This window comes from Misgurnus anguillicaudatus, chromosome 2 (genome assembly GCF_027580225.2).
Source record: "Misgurnus anguillicaudatus chromosome 2, ASM2758022v2, whole genome shotgun sequence".
In the NCBI taxonomy this organism is placed as follows: Eukaryota; Metazoa; Chordata; class Actinopteri; order Cypriniformes; family Cobitidae; genus Misgurnus; species Misgurnus anguillicaudatus.
In genome coordinates this window covers 1,344,245-1,368,743 of record NC_073338.2, presented here as the reverse complement: position 1 = coordinate 1,368,743, position 24,499 = coordinate 1,344,245, and the positions used below count along the sequence as shown (strand labels likewise).

At 37.6% G+C, this 24,499-nt stretch overlaps 1 protein-coding gene and 2 long non-coding RNA genes across 3 annotated transcripts in view; 2 read left to right on the top strand and 1 right to left on the bottom strand.

Moving 5' to 3' along the window:
- The first annotated feature begins 5,412 nt into the window (after positions 1–5,412).
- Positions 5,413–7,494, top strand: LOC129441464 (uncharacterized). Its single transcript, XR_012370922.1, has 4 exons — positions 5,413–5,505; positions 5,625–5,657; positions 5,837–6,179; positions 6,307–7,494. It is a non-coding gene; the product is annotated as an uncharacterized lncRNA (long non-coding RNA).
- Positions 7,495–9,974: 2,480 nt separating this feature from the next.
- Positions 9,975–15,665, bottom strand: LOC141366617 (uncharacterized). Its single transcript, XR_012371357.1, has 3 exons — positions 12,816–15,665; positions 12,486–12,540; positions 9,975–11,099 (listed from the first exon to the last, which is right to left on the bottom strand). It is a non-coding gene; the product is annotated as an uncharacterized lncRNA (long non-coding RNA).
- A 140-nt stretch (positions 15,666–15,805) lies between these two features.
- phlpp1 (PH domain and leucine rich repeat protein phosphatase 1) overlaps positions 15,806–24,499 on the top strand; it is a 67,233-nt gene continuing 58,539 nt past the window's right edge. Inside the window, exon 1 of the mRNA XM_073871732.1 lies at positions 15,806–17,171. Within this exon, the coding sequence (XP_073727833.1) occupies positions 15,942–17,171 (1,230 nt within the window). The 5' untranslated portion in view covers positions 15,806–15,941. The remainder of the gene's footprint in view (positions 17,172–24,499) is intronic.

Below are 24,499 nucleotides of genomic sequence, written 5' to 3'. Positions count from 1 at the left end.
AGCATCACTTTACTAGCATGGCTGATCAGGCTGATAGTTCTATAGTTTTGGCATACCTTTCTTGGGGATGGTTATAATAAGTGATTGTGTCCATGTTTCTGGCCATTCACCTGTCTGCCAGATCTTGTTGCAGATTTTTATTAAGATCTCTGTCAATGAGTCCCCTCCTTTCTTGATGAGTTCCGCTGGAATGTTGTCTACTCCAGCTGCCTTCCCACTCTTCAGTGTTCTTACTGCTGCCTCAACCTCTTCTTTGAGAATGGGGAAGTTGTCATAGTTTGAGGACTCTGGTACCTCAATCACTTCTGGGTCTCCTTTATTCTGATGGTTATAGAGTTCTTGACAGTACTCAGTCCATCTGCTTATGTCACTTGCTTCTGTTCTGTGGCATTTCCTGTCTTTACCTTGTATGGTGCTGACTTAGATTGTTTTTGTTTGGTTAGGTCTTTCACAATCTCAAATGATTTTCTGCTGTTGTTCTTTTTCAAACTATTCTCTATTTCTGTGCACTGTTGTCCTACCCAGTCTTCTTTGGCCCTCTTCATACTTTCTGATCTTTTTGTTGATTTCATGGTATTCTGCTGCCCCAGTTGTGTGTCTGCAGTTTTTGAGATTTCTCAGAGTGTCACACATGAGAATCTCTTCTGTAACCCAGGGTTTGTTCTTTGAGCTATGGAGGCCAATGATGTCTTTGGCTGATTCCTTCATGACTGTATTGAATGTAGTTGTCATAACTTCAGCGTTCTCGTCAATCATTTGGAGAGGTGCCAATTTTCCTTTAATTGTGGCTCGGAAGGACTCACAGATTTTTGGGTCAGTGAGTCGTTCAAGGTTGAACTTAATCCTACCATTATTTGGTTTATAGATTTTCTTCAGCCTCACTCTGAAGTTCATTATCACCAGGTCGTGATCACTCCCCACATCAGCCCCTGGGAATGTCCTTGTTTTTGCTTTGTTAATGCCAGAACGGAAACGATTTTGGACCAGTATATAGTCAATCTGGTTGTGATGGACTCCATCAGGTGCATGCCATGTCCAACATCGAGAAGCCTTATGTTCACCTAAGGCAGTGTTCTTCACTCCCAGTCCTGGAGAGCCGGTGTCCTGCAGAGTTTAGCTCCAACCTTAATCAAACACACCTGCAAGCTAATCAATGTCTTCATGATCACTAGAAAATCACAGGTAGGTGTGTTTGATTAAGGTTGGAGCTAAACTCTGCAGGGCACCGGCTCTCCAGGATTGGGAGTGAAGAACACTGACCTAAGGTATTGGCTAACACCAGGTTGTTATAACTGGCAAACTCAAGCAGTCGTCTCCCTCTTTGTTAGTAATTGTGTTGCAAGAAGGACCACAATGATCCTTCCAGACTTTCCCTGCCTCTTTGCCAACTTTTGCATTCCAGTCTCCTTGGATGATGAGGATATCTGTCTTGCTGGCGGTGTATATGATATTCTGAAGCTGTGTGTAAAACTTCTCTATTTCTTCATCATCATGATCACTTTTTGGTGCATATACTTGAATAATTGTGATATTGAAGGGGGATGCTTTTAGTCTGATAGAAATGAGTCTGCTAGAAATGGGGCGGCTGTGCCAACGTTCTGATGTTCCAAGTTGCGATGGCAATGTTGTCTCTTGCTCTACTTGTCTTAGTGGTTTTAGTGGTTTCATCAGTAGCACGTTTCTGGCCATCCTAATGAACAACGGTAGGCACGGCCTTTGTTAACCCGGGGTGAAGACCGATCCGGTATGGTACTCAGAAAATTGTTCAACATGTTCAGCGTGTCTTGGGCAAAAGTCACCTGGCGGTGCCCATCCCTCTCCAGGCCAAGGAGCTGCCAGAAGGGTATATAATTCATCATCCAACTGACTTAGGGGCTCCACTCCGGATTGCTATTCAGTGTTTACTTCCTTAGCCTTTGGCTAACCAAAGCCCACCTGCAAGGCAGCAGGAGACTCGTGGAGGGCGGGAGCGTCCACTTCCAGTGCAGATGGGACAGAAAAAACAGATAAGACATCTGCCCACTGCCCAAACTTCATATTTACGCTAAATAAGCATGAACTGTATGCATGACCTCAGTTTTTCAGCACTTACACTTTTGGCACTGTTTTTGCACTGAAATACTGCCAAAAGCATTGCAAGTCTGCAAACAGTGGTGTGCAATCAAAAACAAAGTTTCATGGACAACAAATATGAATTAATCACGCAGAATCTGTCTCTATGTGTAAAATAAACCAGTTGTAAATGACTTGTTGCATACAGAGGAACACTATTTCCTGAAATAACCCGACATCTACTGGTCCCTCTGCACTTGCAGTTTTGTCACGATTCTCTCCCTCATTTGAGTTTGCAAGTGCGGGTGGGAAGGCGGGGCTATGAAATAAGGAAAATAATATGAATTTACCAATCTTTTAACTAAAAGCAAAACATCACATGTGCCCGCCATTATATACGCGCGACCTGTTCGTTGTCAGACACTGTTAAACGCGTGTAACCTCCAGAAACACTGTAGCACAGATTGAAGAAAATCCATTGATGATTGACGTCTGATTCGCTGTATACTGTACTGTATGATGTAAGTGCTTCTCAATACACACATGACATGAGATTTTGTCTCAAATCAGTTTGTGTCATGTAAGCGTAAACTGTCAAAACTGTGGATGTCCTCAGACCATCTTAGGAGATTCTCTAGTCAGTCTCTTGTCAGTTTACTTGTCTGATATTTCAGCTATAAGCTACATCAACATTGAGACTAGAGTTAATTTTATAAAACATGTCTATTCTGTGTTTGTATTCTTTAATCTGTACTGTTTGTGTATGTTGCAGTTTTACACAAACATGCTGTATAAGTGCCCTTTTTAAGTATTGGGGAAATACAGGCATAATTCCTTGATTTGCTGTGGAGTCAAGAAATGTTAAACATTAAAAAATGAACATGAGACAAAAGTACAGAATCTTTTAACAAGTTTTAACATAGACAATATTCTACCTCAATGGAACCACACATTTGTATTTTACTCCTATCTAATGTGGGCATATTGAGAGCATTGGCGTAGAAGTGTTGAAGTGATGAACTGTGTCCTGATAAATTAATTTTTCACACATGAAAAGCATTAAACACTGAAAAAAATTATTCATTGAATTTAATAAAAAATTTTAAGGTAAGTGGTGGCAATCAATTTATTTAAGCTACGTTTAAACAAAAAAAGATTAGTAAAGTAAAATAAAATATAAAACTTCTGTTTAAATGTAGCTTAAATAAATTGATTGCAACCAATATACCTTAAAAAAAATTGATTAAATTCAATGAATCATTTTTTCAGTGAATGTGTTGGATCAGTTTGATTTTACCCATGTGCATTTGGGTACAACACACCTACCCGTTCTCACCAAGATGCGTACAAATGACACGCAGTGTGATTATCGTGCAATAGATACGCCAAATTCCGATTTTGCGTGCATATGATACGCCAGTCCTTCCCATTCACTTATATGGCGAATCGTTTCGTGACGTTTTGTTTATTGTTTTCTCGTTTGTTTTCTGTTTTTTAAACCATTTTCGCTTGGGTTTAGGGTTAGATTTCACATTTGTTTAAGCAGGTTATTTAATATACAGGTTTCTCTATGTTTTTATCTATATTTAAGCCATGGTCGCTTGGAGTTGGGGGTAGAGTTTGGGTTTGGGTTAGGATGTCATTTTTATATAATAAAAAGTTGTTCTAAACCTAAACCCAAGCGAAAATGGTAAAAAAAAACAGAAAACAAATGAGAAAACAACAAACAAAACGTCACGAAACGACCCGCCACACAAGTGAATGGGAAGGACCGGCGCATCACACGCACGCAAAATCGGAATTTGGCACGATATTGCACGATAATCACACTGCGTGTCATTTGTACGCTTTTTGGTGAGAATGGGTTGAACACACACAAATCAGCATTAAATGCTGTTGTTCTTTGTTGGTAAAGCATGTATGTGTTGAAACATAAAGTGTAATAAAATGTGACATTCTGTACTTCCGACATACTGATATTCATCTTATCAATTTATGGTCTCCACAGCAAACAGAAAATCTTGTCTTTACTGATGGGGGGCACTGTAAATACTGTGTGTGTGTGTGTGTGTGTGTGTGTGTGTGTGTGTGTGTGTGTGTGTGTGTGTGTGCATCCATATAAATTTTTTCAACTAGTAACTCGCTACTTGAGTATTATTTTCATTGCATACTTTTTTACTTTAGTTACTTCAGGCTACTGTTTCCACCTCTGTTAAAATCTTCATAAATCCAGGCTGAGTTTGCCACGTTTAGCCTAAATAATCAGACAGATAGCAGCTGGCTATCATAGCTTGCAGACAAGCAGCCTAGGCTACTATTTTTTTTGGTAGGCATTAGGCAAACAAGTTTCTCACATTTCGTTTTAGGCAGAAGAATGAATGATTGAAGTAATGCATCAAATAAATTATTTTATTCAAAATGGTTAAAGGGATACTTCAACCAAAAATGATATTAAACCCATGATTTACTCACCCCTAAGGTGTCCGAGATGCATATGTTAATCATTTTTCAGACAAACACATTTTAATTTATTAAATTTGGAAAAACCTATTAGTGACTTGATAGGATATTGATAGGGATATTGATGTAGGGATTTTCATGTAGTTATTAGTAGTTAAGGTGATTGTGTGCTGTATTTCAGTGTTTTACTTCTTTGTGTATATATATTTTAATAAAGACCCTGTTATTCTCAAACCTTCATTTAGGCTGTGTTTGGTGACCTTTTTTTGTAAGAGCAACTGCCCCTCAAAATTCCTGTGCACATCCCTGGCACAGATTGTAGAAAATCCATCGATGATTGACGTCTGATTCACTGTATACACTATTAAGAAAAATGGTTCTTCAAAGGTTCTGAAACGATGGTAAAGGTTCTATATAGAACCATAGCTTACTGAAGAACCCTTTTTTCCTGAAATGGTTCTTTGTCTTGGCAAAAGGTTCTTTATTTTCCTCCTTTTTTATTTTAAATTTAGTCAGTTATTTTAAAGCTGCCTCCTCATTATTTTCACCTGTAAAAGCCCTGAATCATCAGTCCTGCTGAACCGCCTGCAGATTAACAACACAAACAGGTAAGAGAGGAAAATAATCATCATTTACTGTTAAAAACATTTTGAAAATTGAAGTTTGGTGTGTTCTTATTGTAATTTATTTATTTTATAACAGGTAAACTATATACTGTAAGCTTCATTCCTTTTATAACAGGCAAGCTTCATACATTAATTTTTAAATGACATATTCTTTCAGAGGACTCTGCTTAAACAATTAAAAGTGTTAAAAAGCATATACATGTATATTGTACATTAAGTTTATTACAGTAATTATCAGAAGAATGTGGTATAACGTGTTTAGTTTTTTTATTGATATTTCAGAGTTTTCATATGTAAGGTAATCTTACTGGGAGTGAAAGCAGTGCATATGACCGCTTGATATGAGAGACACATCCTGCTTTTAAAGGTGATGTATCCATGTTTCTTTCAATGCTGAAATTAAAATAATAATATTTATTTACTGTTAAAACATTTTGAAAATTGAAGTTTTGTGTGTTTAATTGTACTTTATTTATTTTACAACAGGTAAACTTTAAGCCTTCATTCCCTTTAAAGCAGGTAAGCTTCATACTGTTTTAAATGATATATTTAGGGGCCTCTGCTTTAACAATGATTTAGGATAATAATTTGTTAAAGTGTTAAAAAGCATATACATCTATGTTGTACATTAAGTTTATTAAACTAATTATGAAAAGAATGTGGTACAACATGTGTTTAGTTTTTTATTGATATTTCAGAGTTTTCGTATGTGAGGTAATCTTACTGGGAGTGAAGGCAGTGCATATGACCGCTTGATATGAGAGACACATCCTGCTTTTAAAGGTGATGTATGCATGTTACTTTCAATGATGGCATTAAAATAATAGTTATTTACTGTTTAAACATTTTGGAGATTGTGTGTGTGATCTTGTGGCACATTTACATGTAATAGCAGAATTACTTATTATTTTTGTCTATCTGTTGTAGGTGGATCATCATGAGTGAAGCTCTGCAGGTCTGCACTTGATAACAGTGGTTTATGTTTATTCAATTTATGAATAAATCTCTCACCAACCATTCACCTATTTACTGACAAAACAGGTAGCTTGAGCAGAATCATATTAAAACTTCTGTCAAATCATGTTTTACATACAGTATGCAAGCAAACTTCAGGCTAATATTAACTTGTTTTGTCTCTATGTCTTATCCTTTCTCCCATGTCCAATAGATCCAAATCTTGTTCAGCCTGATGCTCAACCTTGTATGATGATGACCACTAGTCAAGATCGGTCTGGGGTTTCTGCGTTGAGGAGCTACTATGCTAGACCCAAAGCTGGTCGAACCAATCAAATTGTCAGGGCGGGCTTTATACGATGATGGACAGATGATCAACAGTAACGTAATGAACCACGTCACCAAAGAGCACGTGTGTTGAATCTGTTTACAACAAAATGGCTGCCGCGGTAGAAATCCGATGTGTGGATTCTGACATTGAGTCTGTTCTAAAAGATATCGACAGAGCATTGATTTTAAAAGAGGAACAGAGAAACGCGAGCAAGGCATTTGTTGATGTTTTTGCCGTCCTTCCTATGGGATTCGACAAAAGTTGGTCGCAACTGAAATGGGTATCACGGCGATGCAACTCGGAGTGCATGACGAGATGGATATAATTTGCGGTCGTTGCCAGCTTTTTTTGGAAGCCCGGAATCGTGGTTGCTGAATAAGTGGAGGGACATGCTAGGCTCCAATATTTTCAAGCGAACGTAATGGGTATCGTCGTGGATGAAGTTCACCTAACATACAAATGGTAAGAGATAGTCTTACTGGATGACTTAGTAAATACTTAATGTTGTGATATAAACAAAATGTTGTAAACATAGTAGGTGTTGATGTACATTCGCTAACTCAGACTTAGTATAATCACAATGTTAGTGTCATTGTAGCGAAATAACTAGCAGTTCCGTCAGGCTGCAAAAGACGTAATTTCAACATACGTCTCACACCCCGTTGCTCTGATTGGTCGTAGGTCTATCCAATTGAGTGCAGAGGCATTTTTCGGTTGAGACACGTCTCATAGTTATAGCTCAATGGAGCGGTATCAGACTCAAATTCTGACTAGAATTGAGTATGACAACGTCAGGCTAGATGACCACTGCAAGGTGATGGAAATCTGCGTCTCAAGATCAACATGACGATAGCAGACCATCTCTTATCTTACTAAATGTTCAACTTCATTGCCACAAAACAAAGAACATTGGATGGAGTATGTACTGTACAATGATCCAGCAAACACAAAAATATGGACTTTTTTGGCGAGATTCTACAAATATTGACACAATCCTTTTGACTTTTATTTTTAGAGTTAGTAATGTATTATTAACATCCTATTCATTTGTATTCTATGCCATTTATCTGTTTGTGCTAAAATGTATACATCTAAATGTAATGTCATAATATGTAAATATTCAGTATTTATTGTCATTTGCATGATTTGATGTCGCATATGTCATGATTTTATTGATTTCAAGTTATTGTTGTCTATTTAGAATGATTGTCTTTGGCAAATTTTATTGTTCATTTATTTAATTTTGAAGCTGTCATTTAACATCCATATCTTATTTAAGTAGAGATTTGTTATATTTGCATAATAATTCACATATTTATTTTGATTGTGGTTTTAATGCAGATATTTATTATTGTATGATATCTCATGTAATGAAAATAAAGTAAAGTAAAAGTATTTTTCTGATGTCTGGAAGTTCTATTTTTAAACTGTTAAACCTTATAAAGTGCTATAAATAAAAACAAAACAAAAATTTAAACAAAAATAATCCTCCTGACTGCTGATAAATGAAAGGGTTCTTTATAGCACCACTGAGGTTCTATGTAGCACTTTTCAAGGCAAGGTTCTATATAGAACCATCTAAAAAATGGTTCTATATAAGGGTGCCGCTATTGTTACAAGCTGAAGAACCCTTAAGTACTATATAGAACCATTTTTCTTAAAAGTGTACTGTACTGTATGATGTAAGTGCTTCTCCCAAAACACATGTGACATAAGATTCACAACATAAGAAAACATGAGTTTTGTCTAAAATCAGTTTGTATGGCCCATTGATATTTTTTTCAGAATTTGACCCTGCTGGCCCCTGCTGGCGTATGTATGTCATTGCATGCTTAACAAATAAGTTCAAAAGTGATTTCATTCACAATGCCCACATCCACTCTGCTCAGACTGCTTGAACCTCTTTGTCAAACTGTGAATTCTAGAATCAATTATCAAACTTATGCTTGATTTTTTATTGTGAAGTATTTGTTTTCTTACTTTTTTGCACAATTTAAGATTTTTACATTAATCGTTTTGTTTTCTTTTTTGCACTGTTTGATCTTTTTTAGGCTTGCAGTAGCTTATTCACAATGCTCGTCCACAGATCTTTTTTGTTATTATTCTTGCAGAATATGTGTCCATTTTTAGGATGTGTTGCTTTCTGATGTAAACTTTAAGTGTTTTAATAATAGAAATAGAAGCTATAGGTCTTTTAGCTGGGTTTAAACACAGTGACGCATACAATAATGCGTTTAAGTGTTATGGGTTTTAATAAGACCATAAGAATGATCGGTGTTTCACTAAGGCCAAGCACAATGTGATCACATTTCAAATAACTCAACCATTAAAGTTTCAAACAATAGGAATTTTTAAGTTAGTGTGAACGTTTGTTACTAAAACCGAATATGTATATGTCAATACTTTGGTGACTCTTTTAATAAGAGGTTATTCAGGTCTATAAACTTCAACAATAATTGTCAACAATTAATTTTCCTAGCATCAGTTAAAGGCGGAGTACACGATTTTTGAAAAACGCGTTGGAAAAGAAGACGGGCCGACTACCAAAACACACTTATAGCCAATTAAATCAAATCAAATGCCGGGTTGCGTATGTGTGGGCCGGGTCTATCAACAGAAGGTCCAGATTCTATTGGGGTAGGGGCGTGTTTGTTTAGGTGATTTCAAATATCAACATTTGCTTTCAAACATCATGGACTCCGCCTTTAACATTTATCCGTCCTTGTTGATCACTCTTGGTTTTGCTTTTTAGGATATTTCAGATTATAAAATGACATTTCTTCTACACTTTGTTTGTTTGTTCTTGGTTATTTGTTTAAGTTGTGTTTTTGAATCACATGTCATGAATAGCCTATTGTATGAAAGGATGTTGGTCTCAATGCAGATGCTAGGCAGATAAGTTACTGTAACCCTTCCCAAACTATGTTTATTATGTCAATTGTAAGAAACACTGTAAGAATCTTCATAGCAGGTTAATTCATAAAAAGTGCCACATTTATCACACCTCCACTTGGTAGCCTAAATCAAGTTTAAAGGGGTCCTATTATGAGATTTTTTTAAGATGTAAAATAAATATTTGGTGTCCCCAGAGTGCGTATACTGTATGTGAAGTTTTAGCTCAAAATACCATATGGATAATTTATTTATTTATATTTTAATTGCCACTTTGTAGGCCTAAACAAAGTGTGCAGTTTTTGGGTGTGTCATTTAAAATGCAAATGAGCTGATGAAATGCAAACACTGATCACAATGATGGTTGTTTGTTTTAATTGAAACTCAATTGTGCTGTCAATTATTTCTCCCTCTCTTTCTCTCTGCACTAAATGGCAGTGCCGTGGTTGGATACCGCAGATAAAGGGGGCGATATTATTGTACTTCACCTTGCTACCTATCTCACAAAACAGGCAAAATCTGAACGACCTAATTTTTCACATGCATGCAGAAAATGGCTTACCCAAATAAAGTTACTGGGTTGATCTTTATCACGTTTTCTAAGTTGATAAAAGCACTAGAGACCCAATTATAGCATTCAATGCTCTCATGCTACACTGTAAAAAAAATGTGCCTCCCTAACTCAAAATTTTCTAGTGACTGGTAACATTGACAATTTTCACTTGGGCCAATAGATTTTGTGTGAACTGAATTTTATCAATTGTGGCAACGATCTTTAAACATTAGCTCAATGGGAAATAACAGGTTGAGCCAATTGAAAATAAGAAACCATGTTTTTGCCCAATTAACTTTTTCAAATTGTGGTAGCATTCTTATTTTAATTTACCCAAACTGAAAATGTATATTGATAAAATTATATTGGTAAGGAACCATGCTGAATTGTTTATTCCCCGTTGTCCTAATAGAAAAAGAAACACTCAAACTATTTTGTAACATTTTATTCATTTTTATTTATTAGTAATACCTTCAAATTGTAAACATACAGAAATGGTCTGCATACAATTGCACAGTAGACATTAGAAAATAATTATTTTTAATAAAAAGTTTTATACAATAACAGTCACAAATATTTTGTGAAAATTTAAATAAAATGTAAGTATCTGAGTGTACCTTCCTAAGGGACGATTTCCTGGACAGGGCTTATCCTAGTTCCAGACTAAAAAGCATGTTTAAGCTGTCTTAATTTAAAATCATCTTTCACCGACATTTGTTTTGTCTCAAGGTTTGTTTGTAAAAACTACCTAAATGTCCTAATATAACTAAGGCCTAGTCCTCTAGATTGATCTAGACCCTGTACGGGAAAACGCCCAAGTGTTCAGTAAAGCTTCACATAGATTTTAGTACTCAAAGCTCATGGAACCGCCACCTAACAATTCAAACGTTAAACATGTAAAACATTTTACAAATAGGCCTATCTCCAAAAACATCTATATAAAAGTGGGGAGGGTTCCTCACCCCTGATAATCACAATTTCACTTGAATTTAACATTCTCACACTAAGTATGAGCTTATGAAACTTTATGAAAACACTTTAAACAATGCCTCATAACAGTTTAAACATTAAACACCTAAAACATTCTACAAATTAAAGGCATAAAGTCTCACAAATTTTCCAGCACAACCTGCTCACTGGAATGTAATCTTGACATGGATCAGCTACTGCTCAGAGTTTCACGAATTCCCATTTTCATGTCACGTGTGTAAATCTCCAAAGCCTTGGTACTCTGTAAGACGTGAAAAAGTATCACTGAGCGTTCATGTACCAAATGAAGCCAAATGTAATAAATAAAACCAGATCAATACAGAATATCCTCAAAGTTTACACTTCTGAACATAAAAAAACGGCTGCTCTTAGCTATATTGCTGTTCAACATTATGAAAAATAAAACAATTTTAATATAGAAGTACAGTTATTTTGGTACTTTATTATAGTTTGACTGAAAATATCCTTTAGTGAGACTATGGTAAATGTGTGGTTATATGCTTATCCAACACAAACATTAGTAAAACTATGGTTAATTTTCTAAGGGATGGATTGTTCAAGCAAACCGATAGGTACTAATGTTAAGCTACTTCGTGTTGGTTCTATAATCGATTCTCATCCGTTTTAGGCGGTGTCCTTGCACTTATTTGAGACTCGCGCCGTTGAGTATAACCGGTGTTGTGTCCAAGTCTGTTCCCCCTATTTTTCCCTTCAGTGTAGTGTTTTTATGGCGTTTTTATCACGTTATAGGTTTTATTATTTATATATTTAAAGTTTTAATGGCTACTGAGATGTATATGTGTGCATTAATGTAATGTATCTGTATTGTTCTTAATGGTAAGTCAATTATTTTTACAGTATGAATCATATTATATGTATAATATTTATTTAATTATGTATGCAAACATTACATTTTTAAAACAACCAGTAAAGGAAAAAAAAGAAAAAGACAGGCTATATTTTTAAAGAAATACCCTAATAGAAAATTGTCAAATGTATGAAATATTTAATAAATTGTATTATAAAATACATGATATTATGCCTTTTTAGTATAACCAATTAAAATCTTTAATCTTTCTAAATGTAACGTGATGAAAACGCTATAAAAGCACTACACTTAAAGGGAAACATACGGGGAACTGAGTTCGACACAACACCGGCAGCTTTACAACACCAGCTGATAGAGAGCGTCATTTTCATATCTAACCCTCGTGGATTTCCTGATCATGCAAGATGACGAAGGCAGCATGCGCGGCGCAGATCGATTGACACATGAGATCAATGCATCGCGAGAGTTATAAGCTTTTGAATGGCTCGCGCGGAAATTTGATGTCATGGGTTGATTTGTCTGCGCAGTGCTGCATACGGTCGAATACTTGTAAACAATGCGTCCTTTTCGTTACGTCCAGGCCAAATACAGATGCCCCTACACTCGTAATATATTCATTAATTAAAAAACACGGCAATTTCTCTCTAGAAAGGTGCAGGTTGCGGGCAGCCTTTCAAGTCTATGTGTGCACGTGTGCGGGCGCGGCGCAGCGACTCTTAATAAAAATAACGCACATAAATCTCGAAAAAGCTAACAGTTTTCACACAATTATGTTAAATACAAATATAATATACTCACTGTGAAAGTTGTAGTAGCCTTGCCATTTCGTCGCTAAATGAAGCGGTGCGTTACACTGGAGAAAAAACATACCTATCAGTTTTATAACAAACATCGTATAACTACTAACATAGTCTCTCAATCAATCAATACAATCACAATAAAGTTAAACACTCGTTTTAAAACATTAAAACAATCGGAAATTTTGTCTTGCTTTCAGTTCCTCAGGCTCGCCAATATGCTTTTTGTTTGTTATGCTGTAATTATTCAGATTTTCACTCAGTTTAACTTGAAACTGACTTTAAAAATACTTAAAATTGACTTAAATGTAAATATTTATTAAGTACTTACCATAACTTTATTGTAGAAAATGTCGATCATCAACTCCCGCGTATCCACACTGAAGCCAATTATTTTCAGGTGCATGCCCATACGCTTTTCTGTCTAAAACTACATTCAGGCTGCGTCCGAAAACTCTAAATTGCTGCCTTCTGAGGCAGCTTTCCAAGGCAGCAAGGCATCAAGGCATGTCCGAATTCAATGTTTGGTTTACTTCCTGTCTCCTGAGATACCTATGCGTGGACGTACATTAAGAATGTGATTGGTCGAGTCCGGTCGAGTTCGAGAAAATAAAATGGCGGCCAAGGACGTGACTGGACCACCAATTTAGTGTAAATAAAGGTATATTTTCACTTTTTACACCTTTTAATTGCATTTCTAGCGAGAAATTAGTATTGTAGTTTTCAAATATGTGATTAGTTATCACAAAGGCGCTCTCTGTTTAAATTTCAAACACGCTGCCTTAGAAGTGTGTCCGAAAGTCTTTCTCTGAGCTACCTTCATGCCTCCGAAGTCATTTCCTCATGAGGCAGCGAGGCAACGAGTCACTGCCTTGAGTTTTCGGACGCAGCATCAGTCAACTCAGATTTTTCATTTGACACGATGAATTGGCTGAGCAGAGTTTAATATGTTCTGTGAATATATATTTTTGTTTTACCCCAATACCATGGGTTTTAATTACCACAATGCATATTTTTGTTTGGGGAGAATTATTTGAAAGCAATATGTTTAGTCAATACTTAACTTTCAGTTTCCACAATTTTTAAAAATATAAATTATAATTTTTTTACAGTGTATGACCCCTGTGTCTGTGCACATACACTTGATCAAGCAAATTAAAAACGATATAAAATTGTCCATTTGTCTGGCAAAAACAATACTTTTCCACCTAAAAACCTCCAGTAAAATAATTGCTGTATAGTTATGCAGCAGTTTGCCAGTAACTTACTGTAAATTTATATTTATCTCATTTATTGGCAACCATTTGTTCAAAGAAAAATGAACATTAACCATCAACAAGTCTTTATCTTTACATAATTAAACTATAACAAACAGCCTCATGCAAACCATTCTGGGAACAAAAACACTCATCAACATTTTTTTTATTTTTTTTTATTTTGGTTGCCAGAAATGCTTTGCATAATGCTGTACTTTTTATACTGTTTTCCAGTAAATATAAAGTCTTGTTTATGTTTAATGTTCATTTATCTTTTTCATGCACTTTGGTTTAATCTAATATTGTATTTTCTTATTTTTACCATTTTAGGTAGATTTATGATTAAAGTTTTGAATTATTCTTCTTTTAAAATGGTATTAAAGCAGAAATTTTATAAGTCAATTTGAACTGAAATCAGAGCTTTAGGCAGTGCTTTGGTTTCAAAACTTTTCCCCCCAAAGGCTGTCAGCAAAAGAGACATCATTCAAAACCCATAAAATTTACCAAGATCACATTTTGACCAACAGTAGAATTTCGAAATTTGTAGAAATGGCATGGACATTTTCTAAGGGTAAAACAAACACTGGGTATAACAGCTGTAGTAATGTTTGGCTGAGGTATTTATGTGATGATCATAGCAATAAATTTGACATTATTTACAAAGAATGAGTTTGTAAACGGAATTTTTTAACCATGTTACAATCAACACCAGCCGAGGATTCAGAACAGTCAATGTTCATACAACACTTCTATAAACAAAAGATGTTAAGATCATTCATAAACATAAAATGACCAGCTTTATGGTAGTACTTAGTAGGGTTTTGTGTAGCAAACACTGTATCATACAACAATAACACATACAGAAACATATCAGTAGGACTGCTTATACAAACTCTTTAAAGCACAAAATCAGCAACAGTAAAACCAAGAGCCTTGTACAATTTATATAAATGTGTCAGAACAGATCTGTTGGAAGAAAACAACAGAAGTTGAACTTAAAAACAATAACTGACCTCTATAGATAACAGCTGCTTATAGGCCTTATCGTGATGGTAAAATAGCACTGAGTTTTATTGTATCAGTTACCATCAACATTCAACAGAAAAAAACATTTAAAAACGAATATACTGTGAAAAAAATTGCTATTATTTTAAAAGTGTAAAATGTTTAGACATATCTGCTTTTACACTATTTTGACCAGCAGGGGTCGCCAGCCTGTGTGGTGTTTCGAACTGCTTCGAAAAACTGAATCAATTTTCGAAGCAATTGGTTCAATTGATTTGAAGCTTCGAAAAGTTTCGTTTCTCCCATCACTAGTCTGGATCGCAGCAAGACGCGTGACATTTGATACAGATCTTAACTGTGCGATTAAAATCCTTAAAGGTTTCCTTACATTTTTCCGTACATATATTATAATGTATATTTTCTGCAAGATTTGCTATTTAAAATTTGAAATAGAAATCCTTCATCTGATTAAATTTTCCAACCCGAACTGATATAATATGCCGATTTTTATGTTAATATAATAATTTGACACAGAAATAACGATGATTAGTTTGTGGTTCACTCACTGACCACAGCGTCTGAACATGGATGCGACCGTGACGCACCAACAAAATGGGCGCGGCAACTCATCCTGGGAAATGGAGTTTCCATGTTTTGAAGCCATACGCAGTGTTTAATTTGCGTATTAAACCAGCGTCTTAACTTAACCTTAAAATAAAAGATAAATAGTTTTTACAAAAATATTATTAACATAAAAACAGTGATAATAATTTTTTTTTTAATAAGTTTGAATTATCCATGTAACATCAGGTGGGGCGTAAACTGTGTACTCTCGCGAGGTTAGTAAGAGGTGCGTCTGCTTCCTCTTTTTCATTTATTGTCATTCGACGCATTTCGAAAGTGTACGGTTTAATTTCGAACAGGACATTTGTTAGTAACATTTGAAACATTTGTTAGTAATTGTTAGTAACTCTAACAGTCACTAAAAACACGACGCACTTTCAGTTTTAGCTCGCGGAAGTAAACTCTCGCGTGATTTCCGCGTAAGCTCTCGCGAGGCGTGCGTTCCGCTCGCAGACTCCATGATCTGATCGGGTCCCGAGCGGCGCGGAGCGATCATCTCTGCGCGTTCATGACGCCCTTTCGCGCGTCGTGCCGCGCTCGAATTTCCGCTCGGATGGACTAATAATTTAGTGATGATGGAGAACGTTAAAGTGAAGAAGGTCGGCGCTCTGAGTGTGGCCCTGAGATCCGCAGCAGACGATGAAGAAGAAGATGAAGGCCAGAGAGCATCGAACCCCAGACAGGCGAGCTCAGACGAGCCTTGGACCAGAAACCAAAGTCCGGCAGAGCTCAACATGATCAATAAAGCCTGCAAGAGCAGCTCAGGTTTACTGCTGAGAAAGAGGAGGGTGAAGAGGCACGTGTCCAGCGTCGCATCGTCTCATAGCCGCAGTCTGGACCGCCAGACGTTGCTCAAACACCGAGCCAGCCCACAGCTGCAGCTGTCTGACCGCCAGTGGGTCCGACAGGACCTGCGCAGGGGCTCCGTTCACGTCTACGACCGGCTTCTGGCTTACTCCCATCCGCCCCGGCCGGTGCTGTGCACGGTGGAGAGCACCGCCGCGGAGATAGCGCTGCGCCTGCAGCAGATGAACGGCAGGACGAGCTCGGTCCTGCGGCTGAATGCGAAGACCTATCCAACTATCGACGTGAACGGGAACTGCGATGCAGAATATCCGCTCAGGCACTTCCACACGGGTGCCGAAAGCCTTCCCGACCAGCCTAACGACCGGTTGCGACTCCTGCTTTTGGAGAAGGAGCCCCGGTACAACCAGGAATTTGATATCTACGCGCATTCAGAGGGCAATATTGACCGAGGGTCCCCGCAGGATGAAGACTTCGTTAAGAGGTTTGCGGGGTCGGACGCCGAGACCAGCAGCGCTTGTGATGACCTGAGCTCCGGGGCCCGGTTCGGCCAGCACCGGGACTCGCTCAGCGACGACATGATACTGGGCACGGACGCGTCGGCGCTTAGCCCTGCGTTTGACAGCAGCGCCGCGGAGGGCCTGGACACGTACGGTAGCTCTTCAGACGAGCTGGACCTGGACTGTCCACCGGAACCCAACGCGTTCGGCAGTGACGTGACCGATGAGTCCGAGACTCGCACGAGATTTAAAACGCAGAATGCGGAATCTCCGAATCGGGAGTCAGGTGGACCGGACACGCCGTCTGATTCGGACTCGAGACCGGCCCTTTACGTTCAGCTGCACGGCGAGGCCGCCCGACGCCTGGGTCCAGATGAGAGGCCCCTGCAGATCCAGAATGACTTTCTTTTTAAACTGGGATTTAAAGACCCGTGGCGGGTCCAGGAGGAGGGGATGAACACCGAACTGGGCTCTCTCTTGCGCTTTTATGCAGGGAAATGACAGGTGTTGCGTGTGTGTGTAACATTAATGGACTTCCTCATACCTACTCTTTCTCTTTCTAGTAGCCTCATAATAAATCTTTTGAAATGTATTATCTTCTCATGGGTTTGACCCTTGCTTACATGCATTTGTGGTTGCATGTTGACATTCAGCAACGGTTGTTTTTGTATGTAAGGGTTTATGTTTTTGTTCATGAGGTTTTGAGTTCATGAGGAACTCCCACATGAATAGTTGTTTGCTCCGTCACAGCTTAGGGAACTTTCATAAAGTTCTCAGTTATGGCTAATTGGTAAGTTTTGTTTCAGATGATTTTCTTAAAATGCAATAGGAGCAAAACAAACAGGAAGTCCTTCTGATTGGAATACACAACTTTACTAAAGCCTGGATCTTCATGTGAATGAACTGTTGCAGGTTAATATGTGCGTACAGTAGATTATACTGTGAGTTTAGTGAGTTCACTGTTTATGTGTAAGAGTAGTTATATAACAAAGGCATGTCGTCCACCACACTACTCTTATTTTTTTTACTTTGACTCGCTACTTTTTAAACTTTTCAATATGATACACAGGCACAAATTTACAATGAGTCTTCATGTTTATGTTCCCATGCATGTCTTTCTCTCTCTCTCTCTCTCTTGCTCACTCTTGTTGCTGGTAATAAAACATGGCAGCGTTCTTTGCTCCCACGGATGCACATGACATGGGCACAAAACCATTGTGAGGAGAGGTGCTCTTGTGGTTTGGACGGCGTTCTTGTTCCGGTCTGTTCATTATCATTCAAATGAAAGTGTGAATGCTTTTGGTGCAGTGGAGGGTGAAGAGAGAGGGCCAACTCATGGGTTCTGGATATTCAGATGTTGTTCATTCAGTCTGTTCTTGGCTCGCAGTCCTTTACTGTCTCACGCCAACATCCACGGGCCCGTCGGCCAACAGTGGGCCGAAGGAAATGCTTTCATTCACGTTGCTGAGAAAAACAGGGTTGTGAGGAATAGGGATGGGGGAAGGAAAGGGCTGTGGGATTTGTTGAGCAGAGCAGGATTGGATCTTAGCAACTCTTGGGGCTGTTATCTATGGGGGAGAGGCGTTTACATATGGGCTGCAGACAAGATTTTACTGTGAAGACCTCGCTAATATCTCCACCAACACATCTTTGAAACTAGCATCTTTGATTTGATTTTTATCAGGTGTGTCATTTCTGTCTTGTCTTTGGTGATGGTCCACAACAGTTTAAACCAAGGCCTTTTGGAGTGTGCAAAATTCAGAAAGAAGTGATAGACTTTTTTTAAAATACTTTTGACATTGGTCAATGCATGTTGTTTTTTTTTCAGGCAGAATTAGAGCTACCATGGTTGTTTTACATTGTTGTGTACATATTATTAGCTGTCATTAATAAGATGTTACATTTATGTAACTAGGGACGCTCCTATCAGGATTTTTGCAGCCCAAACTGAGTACCGATTTGTGTTTTTTTGTGATCAGCCGATACCAATGCCCGATACCGATGCCTCAAGCTAAATGCAAGCTCTTTGACAACTGTAACTGTTAACATTTTTTTCTAGATAAAGTACAGTGTTTCCCACAGATCTGAAATTTACTTGTGGTAGCCGGTGAAAAGGGCCCACCGACAACAATTGGTCGACTATACATGTGACAAAGAACTAATAATGTGTGACACAACACAATACTTTAAATTATTGAACACTAATTTTAATTTCTAATTATAGTTTATTAATCTAACCACCCCACACTTTCTTTGCCATGAACAAAGCTGACACTGTTTGTCAAAGCACGGGTATATGAAGCAATTAGATGACCCCTTTTATCAAACTCAATATAATACAATACTATGTATATTATATTAATAGACAGTGCAGGTCTATAGATTATAAATGTGAATGGTGTTAATGGTTATAATTTCTATTAGTTATAAAGCAGTAAAAGTCTTTTTATTTCTCTCTTGCTGATTAAAAAAGCTTAATCCACTCATTATTTCAGATTTAAAAGTCTACTTGCTGTCCCGGTGACAGACTTTACATTGCTTTGCGTTTTTTTATATCCCCAATCAGCTTAAGTCAGCCAGTTGTTATCGCCATAGTAACCGGAGGCACGCTGAAACTGCACTCGAGCTTTAGCGCGGGAGCGCTCATGGCCGTTCTCCGATCGACTCGGGTTATACACACAATATTAATAAGACTTGGGACCCAAAGTAATTAAACTAGGACCGACCCCGACCCGACTGACCATTTAAAATATAAACCCGGAACCGTACGGGTCGCGCGTCCTCCGTGAAGACCTCTAATGGTAAAACTCTGCTCAAGTTCAGAAACATGGAAGGATACTTTGACACTGAGCTTGCTTCACGTCGCACCCAATTCATTGAGAAACAGAGACCACACAAACGCACACTCATCGGGAGAGACACGACGTGTTTTCATGCAAAATGAAGCCAACTTGATATGTTGAAGGCTTAGAGCACGTTATAAAACGTATTCTTAAAATACACAGTTCCGTTTTAATAAATGCTCACAGTAAATCATAGCACATCAGTAATACATTTGCGACCCATTAAAAATTAGGGTCGCAATGGTAGTTCAAAAGGTCCCATATGCGACCATTTTGGTCGCAGTGCAGTTCCCTGCAGCCGATACAGATATCTGCCCGATACTATTGTAATTAAATGTGTATAGGTCTTTTTGCTACATCTAGTATTATTTTAAATGTTAAAGTCAAAACGGTTGAAAAGGTGGCGGTGCTTTAATGTTTGTTCCTCCCTCCGTATACTTTCTTTTTCACGTAAACGTCATCAGTCACGGATGTTACTGACAAAGAAGATGACTGATCTAGTTTAGCATGACTTAAAGGCGGAGTCCACGATGTTTGAAAGCCAATGTTGATATTTGAAATCACCCAAACAAACATGCCCTTACCCCAATAGAATCTGGACCTTCTGTTGATAGACCCGCCCCACACATACGCAACCCGGCATTTGATTTGATTTGATTGGCTATAAGTGTGTTTTGGTAGTCGGCCCGTCTCCTTTTCCAACGCGTTTTTCAAACATTGTGGACTCCGCCTTCAACGAAAGGTTAGCATTAGTCTTTCCCACAGACCACATCAGTGTAAATGTATGGTGATTTTGTCAGACGATGTCGCGTTTATAAATCAGGATTTTAGCAGCAGTTAACGGAACAGCTGGTTGGATTAAACACGAGGTGTTACTGGGTCGTGTTTAGTCACTACTACTTTATAGTCTACTCATTTTATGTCTGACAACAGAACAGATAATATGTAAAAATAGCATTTAGTTGTGTTAAAATGCAATATAATGTGACAGATCAAAAAGTAGAAGTGAAACATATTTCGGGTGCCAACACGCAAAATGAAACGCAAACACGTGATGACGTCACATACATGCTAAGTATCATCACCACCACGGTCTCTAATCCTGTGGGAAACACTGGGGTTGTATGATTCTTTGGTTCATAACTTAAACGTATTTGGATCAACAGTAGGCTGCGGAACATACTCAAATCCCACACAAATGTATTAGGAATTGTGGGTGCAGTGTTTCCCCTACCATTATATAAGGGGGGCGCCCCGCCCTCCTTACGGCTCGACCCGCCCCCCTTGAAGGTCAAGTAAATTTGATTTGATTTTCTTTGAAGCGCCAGAGAACAATTAGTTATTTTATTAAACAAACTAAACAGCCCTCAAGTAATATGTTATTTATCTTATTTCCAAGATGGCATGTCTTTTTTGTCTGTGTTTGCGCGTTTACAATTATCCAATTGAGTGCGCACATTAATATTTTACTGTTCGGCTTAATTTAGTGCGCACGCTCTCTCTCGTGTTGTGTGCAGTGCGCGCCTCTGTCTCCCATAACTGAAAAGGTGACGGGTGTTTTCAAAGTCCGTTCCTCCGTATACTTTCTTTCTTTGCGTAAACATAACAGTCACGGATGTTACTGACAGAGAAGACGACTGTATATGCTGTATATGGCCGCGCCGCTCACGTGTTTTGTAGTAACTCTGTGTAACAGTAACATTGTATGCTGTCATATTTCTGAATTTGCCGCGAAAACACACGCTTTTCTCTTTAAACACGTCTTCCCGCAAGTTGAAAATATGCAGCTCAAGCGAAAAAACTCAGAGCAGCTTCAAGATCACGCACGCAGAATCATTTGACATTGTAGAGGTGTGTGTGTGTGTGTGTGTGTGTGTGTGTGTGTGTGTGTGTGTGAGAGAGAGAGAGAGAGAGAGAGAGAGAGAGAGAGAGAGGTCACTCATCTACAGTATGTTAACTGGATAACACTGGATATAACTCATTGTATTTTAATAAAATAATGTATTTTAATTACACAAATCAAACCTAACTATAGTGATTGTTTTACTAGCTGCTGACCAGCGTAGGGAATCTCTGTGGCTAATTTTTAAGACATGTTGCTAATACAGTACTGTGTGTTGTACCTTTTCTTGTTAATTAAGTCTTTTAGGGTAGCCTATCTTATGCCTAGAATTATTCAAGGAGGTTGATTCTTTTAACTTCCTTCAAAGTTTGATCAATGTGCATAATGACATGTGCAACAAATGGATATAGGGTTTTAAACCCATAGACTTGCATCATTAAAGACACTCTTTTTAAAACATTTTGGGTCAACCTCTGACAAAAATTAAAAGCTGAAACTTATCAAATCCAACCAAATGTCCAGCTTTGCTGTCATCAGTATTAAACATATTACTCCTCGAAGTACCCCTCCCCACCGAGCTCCCACATAACAAATCACAATTTCACCCCGTTATCTACCTACCCCTGTAACCAACACCCCCCCCCCACAGCTGTAAACCTAGGGGAAACACTGGGGTGTGTGACAGATTCCTTGTACCACATTCATTCAAAGATAAACGAATTACCAAAAGATGCCAGTTAACATGATTTGAGGCAGACAAGGCAGTGGTGCTAAAGAGTTATACAGCACAGTTTAAACAGCTGCACTGTTACAAACTGAAGACATTCAGGTTTAGTATCTCCTCTGATCCTAACATGCCTGACATTCTGTGCAAATGTGAGTACATTCCTCAAATGCCTGTGTGGACCTAAAGATATTGCATTGTGTTTTCCGGAATCTTCTGCAGCAATGCCAAGAATGATAATAACAGTCAGAAAAACTTTTTACTACAAACTAAGAGAGAGGTGTTATCAGGTCACCAGTGATTAATTCAAGTCACATGAGGGTAGCAGTTGAGCAAGTCAACATTCCCAATGATATCCACAGTACTTAAAGGGATAGTTCACTCAAAAATGAAAATTCTCTCATCATTTAATCAACTCTCATGTTGTTACAAACATGTACACATTTCTTTGTTCTGATGAACAGGATGCAAGGTTCTACAATTTCATTCAAAATTTGGGGGATATGCAAAATTAATTCACAACCTTGAACTTCTAATTAAAAAATGGAATCGTTGATGCTGCCACAACCCCATGTCACATCCGGTCTGCTTGCCAAGCGAAAAAAAAAAACACATGTGTTGAGTGCTGCAAGTCAACCTCCTTTAACTTTGCTAGCTACAGCCAGTTAAAAGATAGCATGGCAGATGCAGGAGACACCACGCGAGCTGCTCTTTACCCTTTACATGGGAAACAAAAACCAGCACACGCCTTCAGCTGAACTCAATCAGAGCGGCGTCTGTAGCAAGACCTGAACTGAGATCTATTTAAGTTTCAGAACAACTTATTTCAGTTGCTTAAAGCAACACTAAAGACTTATTGCTCTTTGCTCCCCCTACAGGTTAGAAGCGTAATTGTTCATTACCACTGTCGTAAATACTGCAGCATAGCTGGCTCTGATTGGATTCTAGGTCTGCCGTAAAGCCAGTTTTTGTAGTTTTCACTCAAACTACAGGACCACTACCCGACGGTTGGTTTTGGCCAATAGAGGGCTGCAAAGCGAATGTAAAAGTGCCATTCACCCTGTTTTGAGTGGATGAACCACTGAAACTTTTTTGGAAACTTTATTTTAAGGTAAAAAACCTCTTTGATGTTGCTTGAAGAGTTGAAAACAGCCTTTAAACATGACATATTGGGGCATACACTGAAAAAAACAACTAGTAAAATTTACTTAAAAAAATCCTCGTAACAATTTGCACGAACTTTTTTTAAGTAAAATTTACTGCTTTTTTATAAGTAAAACTTACCTACTAAAATCAAATAAAATTTACTTAAAATTGCATGATAAAACATATGTTAAATAATTAATTAAATGTTACTTAATTATTTTATTTAGAAGTTAGATCATTTATTTTAATCGTTTAGGTAAAGTCTATTAGGTTTTTTTTTTAATTGAAGCATTGCTGTCCTAATAATATTAAATAAATCGTATTTTCTGTTTGTTATTTTCTTTAACATATTAATATGGACATAGTTTTTTTAAGTGTTATAAATGGCATTATAACACACAATTCATGACTGACAACAAGTCAGTCATTGAATAAACTTGATTCGGAACAGAAAAGCACACAAACTGTGTTTCTGACATGCATTATCAGCACTGTGGAAAGAATTACAATACACTGTTCTGAACAGGGTTCATGTAAAGAAACACTGATCACCTGAACGGTGACTTCACAAAATTATTATTTACAACAAAACAACATAAATAATATAAGAGCTTAAAGGGGACATATTATGAAAATCAGACTTTTTCCATGTTTAAGTGCTATAATTGTGTCCCCAGTGCTTCTATCAACCTAGAAAATGTTAAAAAGATCAACCCAATAACTTAGTTTTGGTAAACCATTTTCTGCAAGCATGTGAAAAATAGGTCATTGTAATTTGGCCCTTATTGTGATGTCAGAATAAGGTAATACCGCCCACTTTATCTGCACTATCCAACCACAGCACAACCATTTAGTATGGAGAGAAAGAGAGAGATAAAATATTTCACAGCACAATTGAGTTTCAATTGCAACAAACCACCATCATTGTGATCAGTGGTTGCACTTCATCCGCTCATTTGCATTTTAAATGACACACCCAAAACGGCACACTTTTCCTCAGACCTATTTTAGACTTAGTTTTCATCTTAAAAAAAATCTCATAATATGTCCCCTTTAAACCTTTATGACATTTTGCTAACAAATATTTAAGTAGTTAAAGTTCTTATCAGTTCTTATTATGTGATAAAGCTTAAAAAATAAAAATATTCAGGCGCAAAGAATTGTGGGTATTCCTTACAACATGTAACTAAAGTTTTTGTTTAAAATTTACTTAATTATTTTAGGACTATGTGCAGTGACTATAAAACAGTTAAATAATACAAGAAAATAT